This window comes from Petaurus breviceps, unplaced genomic scaffold (genome assembly GCF_028583685.1).
Source record: "Petaurus breviceps papuanus isolate PSGF00001 unplaced genomic scaffold, PetGlider_PUasm1.0 126, whole genome shotgun sequence".
In the NCBI taxonomy this organism is placed as follows: domain Eukaryota; kingdom Metazoa; phylum Chordata; class Mammalia; order Diprotodontia; family Petauridae; genus Petaurus; species Petaurus breviceps.
The window spans coordinates 32,344,185-32,354,285 of NW_027185655.1; the positions used below are offsets into that span (position 1 = coordinate 32,344,185).

The 10,101-nt window shown below is 36.3% G+C and overlaps 1 protein-coding gene across 2 annotated transcripts in view; it reads right to left on the reverse strand.

The window, feature by feature from the left end:
• The window catches only part of PPA2 (inorganic pyrophosphatase 2), a 116,938-nt gene that overhangs the window by 12,790 nt on the left and 94,047 nt on the right, over positions 1-10,101 (reverse strand). For both annotated transcript variants that reach the window (XM_069094710.1, XM_069094701.1), the window contains 3 exons: positions 9,532-9,659; positions 3,716-3,801; positions 1,894-1,963 (listed from right to left, as the gene is read on the reverse strand). In XM_069094710.1, coding sequence (XP_068950811.1) covers positions 1,894-1,963; positions 3,716-3,801; positions 9,532-9,659 — 284 coding nt within the window. The remainder of the gene's footprint in view (positions 1-1,893; positions 1,964-3,715; positions 3,802-9,531; positions 9,660-10,101) is intronic.

The window sequence follows — 10,101 nt, forward strand, 5'->3', positions numbered from 1 at the left end:
GCTGGAGAATGTGGATGTTTACCGCATTAACTACATGTTCCAACTCTGTGGCTACTATAGTGGCTTTGACTTTCTGGTTTGGGGACTCAGTTTTCTGATAGTTCAATAAATGTTCTAGCCATGTCCTCCATGAAGACAGCCTGTTACATTTTGTGATTAATTACCATATCAGCATATTTATAGTTACTGTAGGCATTGTGAATACTGCATTGTTGATACAAGTCACTTAACCCTCTTTGTCTCAGTTTCCGCATCTGTAAAATGAGCTGGAGAAGGAAATGGCAAGCCACTCTAGTATCTTTGCCAAGGAAACCCCAAAACAGGACCATGGAGACTCAGACACAACTGAACAACTTAATATCATTATGAATCACCCTCAATTCCCTTTTCCTGGCACTGCCACTGCAGAAGTCTGAGGGAGCCAGCTGCACAGCAATGAGGACTACTTCTATTTTTGCTCATTTCTGAAACAACCAAATGAGTCTTCACACACAGGTGCTTCACCTAGGTTATCTCCTTTCATCCTCACAACAACCCTGGAGGGAGGTGCTTTTATGATTCACCATTTTACAAATGATGAAAATGAAGGTGAAAAAGGTCAAAGGGGTCACACTTGCTCGGGGTCACACTAAAAGTGAAAAGGCACTATCCATGATTGTCACCATTATTTTTCTTTTTTTAAAGCAACTGGGGTTAAGTAACTTGCTCAAGGTTACATGGCCAGGTGTTTCTGGGTGGGTGCTAAGTATCTGAGCCCGGATTTGATCCAGGTCATCCTGACACTGGGGCCGGTGCTCTTACTCGCTGTGCTACCTGGCCGCCCCAGGAAGGTAGGGCAATTGGGGTTAAGCAACTTGCCCAAGGTCACATGGCTAGTTTTTGTGTTAAGTGTCTGAGGTTAGATTTGAACTCTGGTCCTCCTGACTCCAGGGCTGGTGCTCTATTCACTGCACCACCTAGCCACCCCTACCATTATTTTTCAATAGAAAATCTAACAGCTCATGCCCCAAGTCTTCCAGAAACCATGGTCACCTGGATTCCACCACAAAGCATAGGAATAAGGTTTTTGTGAAGTATTTAAATTTTTAGAAAATTTTAAATTTATGTGTGAGATCTTCAACCCTAGAGTTTTTCTATTTGCTATCTCCTATAAACATGCTTTTAAAAAAATAAGAAGGAAACAACTAATTTTGCTGTGATATAGCTTGGCTATCTGAACATTAATCTGCTTGCTGAGTATCCGCCAAATATAAAACTTTAAATTAATAATAAATTAACTTCTCCATGGACAGTATTTCAGCAGGAAATAGATAAGTCCAAGTCAATCTTAAAAGCCTAAAAAAGAAATCTGCGATCTGAATTTTACCCAAAATAGGAGACAAATGGCCTTTGTTAAAGAAAAAAAAGATTAAAATCTTAAGCATTTCATTTTTCTTACACCAAAATAAATTTGTAATACACAATTCCATAATAATAAGAGAAAAATAATGGTTCAGCCCTGATGATTTGATAGCAGCCAGTCTCAGTCTTAGTATCGGGTGGTAACTCATAGCAACAGAGCATCAGAGAAGACAGTATATTATACACAAATAGCAATTCGTCTTGCTACCTGGTATTAAGACAAACAGCATCACAGGAAATCAACTGAAAGCTAATGAACCTTCAGGAAAATACAATAAAGACTCCACAAAAGGGGCTTGGAGGTTATCAGATTATTGTTCTGTAGATTTTTTTTTTAGTAGATCTCAATGCTATTTTTTAAACTCGTGCCTTAGAACAAGCCTGGCTTTTTATGCATTTCCTCTCAGTTCACTCCTGGCTTTTCAGAACCTCTGCATTCCTCCCACATGATATACACGAGGCTAAAATACGCCGAACGCTTCTATCTCTTACCGACTGCACTATGCATCTGGCCTCTTCTTTACTGCAGCAGAAAGGGCTGTCATATACCTGCACATTAACACTGAAACAGGAAAATATAGTTATTAAACAAGGAAAATGATGAATGAAATAACCAAACAAAAGAAACTCACCCCAAAGAGTATGCATAACTACAAACCTTCAGACTAAGCATAAAATTATCCAGCAGAATCACTAAGTAGAACTAAAATTCCAGCATGTTTACTTTAGGCAAGGCTGCAAAGATATTTTCTAAGATAAATGGGTACCCCATATTATAGGGTCTTCAGGAACAGCATCTGAAGAAGGCACTAAACTTAGTCTCATGTTCATCTACTATGTGACAGGCTCTTATGATTCTTTTTTTTTTTAAGCAATTGGGGTTAAGTAACTTGCTTAAGGTTACAAAGCCAGTTATTTCTGGGTGTGGTGCTAAGTATCTGAGCCTGGATTCGATCCCCAGGTCATCCCAACACTGGGGCCGGTGCTCTTACTCACTGTGCTACCTTTATTATTAATTATAATTATTAATTATATAATATAAATATATTAATTCTAAATTATATATATAATTTAAATATAATATAAATATTATATTAATTATATAAATTATATAATAGAAAATAATAATTATTTAATTATTAATTATAATTCTTATAATCCACCACTTAACAACTGAAAAAAGGAAACAGAATACATAAGCTTAAATGTAGCATGAGAGATGTACACAATTCCTAAGGAAGAATTTCCTGACAACCAGAATTGGCCAGCATCATAACAAGCTTCCATAAGAGGCTCTATCATCTCTCTCTGGATCAGTAGGCTGAGCACTAAGAATGGCTGGAGGGGAGAATAGACTGCTCCTCTTGGTTCAAGTTCAACAACACACTGATGACCTTTACAGAAAACATTTTAGCCCATTCCACGGTCAGTGACAAATGCAGTCCTATTGTTTTAACTAAGTGCATTTTATTCACTCATTCATTCGTTATGAAGAAGACAATTTTAAATACAGACGGTGGAATAATTTTAGCCTTAGTCAGACACAATTCACTTCAGTTCACTTCGGCTGGTTCTGGAGTACAGGGCCAGTGCATCGAGCCTCCTTCCCCACGTGGCTTTGGGCAGCCCACTTTAACTCCTCTGTAAAATAGAAAAGGCTTGGACGAGACAGTCTCTAAAAATCAACACTCACTTACAGGGCTCTTGCTATGTATCAGGGACAGAGGAAGTCAAACAAAACATGCCTGTTCTCAAGGAGTTGACAATCACCTGAGTTAGGATTAGAGTTATTTTTAGAAGCCCCTTCTGTGCAGATAGCATCCTTTAATGTTTCTTACAGGATTTTGCTAATAATAATGGAAAGCCTTGTTTAAGTAGGCAAATGAATGTTTTGCCATAATCCTGACCACCTACACTTAATATACTGAAAGTGTCATTTCCTAAAAGGACAAAAAAAAGCTAAATTCTGTTTTCTGAAAGAGACTCATTTGTATGAAAATTTTTTCCCCCTAAAAACACTGTCCACAATTATTATTCCCAGATAAAAGTGAACATACACTTGAAATGACTAGTTATTCTATATTATTTGTCAAGAAAAGGCTTAATGTTGTTATTATAAAAACTGACTTGTTATTATATAAAATAATAAAATAAAAAACGGACTTATATTATTATAAAAACTGACATTATTATAAAAAACAATATCATAGGCATATAAGACCTTTCAAAAACAGGGAAAGGAGGGTACAACCATCATATACAGAATAAGAATGCAAGTAATATAAAATAGAGCTCAATTAGAGCAGATTCTTACCAATTTATCTCTCCTCCATCAGACTTTTTGTGAAGCAAGGCTTTCCAGTATTTGTGGGCACATTCAATAACTTCAAGAGCAAAATCCTGGGTTGGCAGCAAAAGAGACATTTTGAAATGGACAGTTGATTTTTAAGCAATGCAATATACTTGTTCTAAAGACAAACACATGAATAATTCCAGCAAGCTCATTGAAAATGAATTTAGCAGCAAAGTTCATAATGCACTAATTTTGTTAACATTAAATCATATCAAGGTAATTTGAAATTCTCTACTGCTTTTGGAATTTAATTTTTAGTAGCATTGGCTAGAATTACATAGTCTAATAACCCTGCAATCATGACATTTGCCATAAAGGCACCAGTAGAAGACATTGAGTCAAAGAACATTGGAGCTTACAGAGAAGCTCTCATCATGCTTTGTTACTCTAAAATAGGAACTTACTTTATTTTTTTCTAAAAGTCAAGCCATTTTTATTAAAAGGGTTTTCAATTTTTCAACATCAGTGATTGTAGCACCCTTTCACCCCTGCTCTTAAAACCTGATATTAAAACCAAATGAAATATCTTGGGAAGGGTTTGGAAGCTCTATAGTTTTCACAAAAACTGGCACTTGACCTTTCAAAGGAAGTTTTATCAGGTCTATATTGCCCTAACTGAAGAGGAAAGGAGATCTTTCAGTGAAACCATTTCAGATGCTCATTCTAGGAAGCAAAACCCATGCTTCCCTCAATGCACTAGAAAATTTCAGGCAAAAAGCTTTCATATTAATTACCAAAATAACCAACTATTTAGAACTGGCCTGGGCATTCAATGGGATTGCCCATTTTTTTAGAAGGAGTGAGAATAAGGATAAAAGAATGGAAGCCATCTCTAGGACTACCTTAATTGGACAAATTATATTTTCTCCTCAAGTTTTTCAGGGTTTGGAGACCAAAGCTTTAAACAATAACTTATTTGGAACTTAACTTCAAACAACAATAAATACAATTAACTTGCATCTAAAATTAGTTCAAAATTTTTAAAGTCAACATGCAAATAACACCTGTAACAACCTATCAGTTATTCCTACCATGTCACAACCTGTCTCCTTTTGTTCTCTTCCTTTATCCATTCAGTCCCAAGTTTATGTGCTTTTTTTCTTTAATACACTTACATAGTATAGGAACATTTTTGAGATTCTGCTTTTTTTTCCCCCTTGATGTATTTCACATAAATGCTTCCCTATTTTTGGTCCTCATATTCGCCATTCTTTATTGCATTACATTTGGTTACACTGATAAATCAGTTAGCTTACCCATTACCAAATGATTAGATACTTTGGCTGTTTGTTTACCAATACAAAGAATGCTGATTTTATTATTTTTAAATGATTCTTCACCACTACCACTTCACCCACACACATCTTTTTTTGGGATAATGACGTTAGGATACATTGCCATGTATCCTATATATAGGATATATATAATATATATATATATATATATATATATATATATAATCCCTTATACTGGGATAACAAAATCAAACAATATGCTTAATTTTATAACATATTGCTACAAAAAAAGATTCCACCAATTTGCAAATCTATTGACAATGTAGAAGTGTGACCGTTTCTTTAAAATCTGCCCCACATTTAATTAGTCATTTTTTATTATTTTGGACAATTTACTAGATACCATTTGTTATATGGAAAAAGTAGAAAGCAATGCACAAAATTACTGATCTGGCATAAAATTAGGCAAAATACACAATTTTTGCACAAAAGAAATAATGCATTATTTGGCATGTATAAAATTTAGCCTAGATAAAGTATGTATATGGATTTATTTGGCCTGGGGAAAAATGGAATCATAAGATCCTCATGGAGGTTTGAGGTCTTTCATACAATGAAACATCATTTGCAACATATAGATTTAGAATTTGCGGTGTTGGGGTGGGGGGGGGGGGGGGTAAGAGAAGATGACAGAGCAAAAGCAGGGACTTGTTTGAGCTCCCCTCCACATACCTGTAAAAAATGACTCTAAATAAATTCTAGAGCAGCAGAACACACAAAATGACACAGTGAAACAAATTTCTAACCCAAGATAATCTGGAAGGTAGACAGGAAAGGTCTGTTGCAACAGTTTGAGAGAGGAGTGCAGTCCAGCACAAAATGTGCCAGCAAACCTGGAGTGGATGTCAGGGAACTGAATCACTGGCAGCTGTGCTGATTTCTAGACTTTTCAACCCACAAATGCCAAAGACAACTTAGAAGGTCAGCAGGAAAGGTTTGTTGGACCTAAGTGAGAGAGGAACACAGTCCTGGCCCCAGACCAGAGTAGTGGCAGAGGTGGTGGCTGCAGTTGCTTCTGGAGCTCTTGGCCCCTAGATGGTGGGGGATAAGAGGTGGGGTGGGGGGGTCAAGTAACCAATCAGAGGAAGACTGCAGGGATCTCTCTGTTGGCGGAAAAAAAACTCAAGACTATAGAATCTTACTTTGGTGACAAAGAGGATCAAAGCATACAATGAGAAGAAGACAACAAAGTCAAAGTTCCTGCATCGAAAGCCTCCAAGAAAAATATGAACTGTTCACAGGCCATGGAAGAGCTCAAAAAGGATTTTGAAAATCAAGTAAGAGAAGTAGAGGAAAAACTGACAAGAGAAATGAGAGTGATGCAAAAAATGAATCAACAGTTTGCTAAGGGAGACCCCCAAAAAATATTGAAGAAAACACTTTTAAAAAATAGACTAGATCAAATGGCAAAGGAGGTCCAAAAAGTCAATGAGGGGAAGAATGACTTAAAAAGTAGAACTGGCCAAATGGAAAAGGAGGTCCAAAAGCTCACTGAAGAAATTAATTCCTTAAAAGTTAGAATGGAACAAATGGAATCTAATGTCTCTATGAGAAAATAAAAAAATTATAAAAAAAAAAAACCAGAAGAATGAAAAAAGTAGAAGACTGTGAAATATCTCATCAGAAAAACCAATGACTGGAAAATAGATCCAGGAGAGATCATTTAAAAATTATTGGACTGCCTGAGAGCCATCATCAAAAAAAGAGCCTAAACATCATTTTTCAAGAAATTATCAAGGAAAACCACCCTAATATTCTAGAACCAGACAGTAAAATAAATATTGAAAGAATTCACCAGTCACCTCATGAAAGACATCCCAAAATGAAAACTCCTAGCAACATTATAGCCAAATTCCAGAGTTCTCAAGTCAAGGAGAAAATATTGCAAGCAGCCATAAAGAAATAATTCAAGTATTGTGGAAATACAATCAGGATAACACAAGATTTAGCAACTTCTACATTAAGGGACCAAAGGACTTGGAACATAATATTCTGGAGGTCAAGGAGCTAGGATTAAAACCAAGAAACACCTACCTAGCAAAACTGAGTGTAATCCTTCAAGGGAAAAATGAAATATTCAATGAAATAGAGGACTTTCAAGTATTCTTGATGAAAAGACCAGAGCTGAATAGAAAATATGACTTTCAAATATAAGACTCAAGAGAAGCATGAAAAGGTAAATAGGAAAGAAAAATCATAAGGACTTATTAAAGTTGAACTGTTTACATTTCTACATGGAAAGACTATATCTGTAACTCATGAGATCTTTCTGAGTATTAGGGTAGTGGGAAGGAATACACACATACACACACATGCAGAGGGCACAGGGTGAGATGAATATGAAGGGATGATATCTAAAAAACAAAATTAAGGAGTGAGAGAGGAATGTACTGGGAGTAGAAAGGGAGAGGTAGAATGAGGTAAATTATTTCATATAAAAGAAGCAAGAAAAAATTTTTACAATGGAGGGGAAGAAGGGGGAGGTGAGAGGGAATGAGTGAACATTATTCTCATCAGATTTGGCTTAAGGAGGGAATAAAATACTCACTCAATTGGGTATGGAAATCTATCTTACCCTATAGGAAAGTAGAGGGGAAGAGAATAAGAGAAGAGGGGATGATAGAAGGGAGGGTAGATAGGGTGAGGGGGTAATCAGAAGCAACACTTTTGAGGAGAGACAGGGTCAAAGGAGACAACAGAATAAACAGGTGGCAGGATGGGATGGAGGGGAACATAGTCTTTCACCACATGACAATTATTGAATATTTTGCTTGACTACACATGTATAACCTATATGAAATTACCTGCCTTCTCAATGAGGGTTGGTGGGGAGGGAGGAAGAGAGAGAATTTGGAACTCAAAATCTTGTGGAAGTGAATGCTGAAAACTAAAAACTAATTAATTAATTAATAGGAAAAAAAGAATTTGCAGTGATTCAAAGCTGGAGTACATGTTTTTTGAGGGAAAAGCTGGAAATATTTTCTTCCTCTGAAAAGTACAAAGGTTTTCTTCACATGTGAGGAAGACATAGTCTAAAAATCAAGGGCTTCTTCCAAACAAGGGATTTAAGAAATTACAGATTGTTTCAAGATGAATCAACTGCTACATCTAGTAATTATTTGTCATATGAAGAATTTCCAAGAAAGAACAGCAGAAAAAACACTGATTTGAGAGTCAGGAGACATGAGTCTGAGTTCTATCACCAAGAGTTGTGTGATCACAGGCAAGACCTTTAATTGCTCTATGTCCCAGTTTCCTCCTTTGTAAATTAGAAATGTAATGTTTATTCTATCTGCCTCACAAGCCTTCGAGGAAAACATTTTATATGCCCTATGATCTTATTTAACTGTGCATCATTATGTAATGTAGGTCTGCTTTTAAATGATTTTTATAGTGCCCTCATTTATTTGTTTTTATCTGTATGTATGATATCATTGCTGTAGGCAACTTCTGATATGGAAATTTCCTCTCCCAAGAACCTCTTCCCGACAGACAATCTTTCTGGTTCAGACAGAGTGTTGTCTCTCACCTCATTTATTACAATCCATTGGTATATTAACTAATATGTATTGTACTGGAAAAAGTCAAATTTATTTCAAGACATTTGATAAGGAAATGCTTTTCAGGAATTTACTTGCCTTCCCCTGTTATTTCAAACAAGTGAAGATTTAATATATTGTTGGGAGGGTTTTCCTATGGGTTATATTAAAAGAAGAAACTATTGGGGCGGCTAGGTGGCGCAGTGAATAGAGCACCGGCCTTGGAGTCAGGAGGACCTGAGTTCAAATCCGGCCTCAGACACTTAACACTTACTAGCAGTGTGACCTTGGGCAAGTTGCTTAATCCCAATTGCCCTCCAAAAAGCAAAACATACATACATACATACATACATACATACATACATAAAAGAAGTAGCTATTGAGGCCAGAAAGCTCAATGTTACTTGCATATTTTTATGCAGCTTAATTCAAGCATGGGGGCATAAGGCCTCAGTAGAAAGAAACCTATGGATTCATATAGGAAATGAGTATAGCTCCTTCGTTGCCACACCCATAACAGCAAACAGAGGGTCTTTATTTAAGAGAATATATTCCTGTGCCACGGGAAATTGGTATGGGTGAATCTAGCTAACCATGAACAAATACAGTAGAAAGTCAAGGAGCAGATTCTCATGGCTCTGGAAGAAGTTTTCTTTCTATGACAAGTTGGGAGAAGGAATGTCATGTCACTCCTTACGTATTTTTGATTAGGATTTTTTTTTTAAGTTTCTCTGACAAGTCACTAATGAAAACTCTTTGAAACGATTCTTTAAATAAAACGACAAACAAAATATCTGCTTAAATGCACATATGACACCCAAATCAGGAACACATCAAAGAGCTTTTTTTGTTCATATCACATGCAGTTTTTCACATTATTTTAAGAAGCTGCCGCCAGGAAGGTGCATCATGAAAAGCATGTCAATATGTACGCTATCTTTACCTTGTCTTTAAACTCTCCATTAAAAGCAAATTTATTTTCTGGTTTTCCATCAGGCACTTTGTATAATCGGAACCAGTCATGTGTTGCCTCGAGGTAAGCTGGTTTATGTTTCCGTACATCATCGATATCTGTGAACAACAATAAAAGAAAGTTTGGTTTAAAAAACAACGATCACTTTCTAAAAATTCAGTCAGGCGGAAAGGTGGTGTGCAGACCTAAGACTGAGGCCAGGTAGCTGAGTCACCCAGAGACAGGAGAGCAAAGGATTCTTGACTTTTTTCAGCCCCCACACTGCCTGGCTGAATCTTTTCTGTTTTGATCAATCAATAATGTATTCCTTACTCAATATGATAGGACATACTTTCTAGAGTTTACTGTGTGCCTGGTGCACAGGGAAATACTTGCTGACCAACATGCAAGTGAGAAATAAAATGAAGATTAATTTTTCACAAAGAAAACTTGAACGTGTAATTTTTTTTTAAATTGATACTAATACTTTTGGAATGTTTCAATACGATAATATAGTTATCTCCCAAGTGTCCCCCATGACACCTTGACAAGCTATTCATA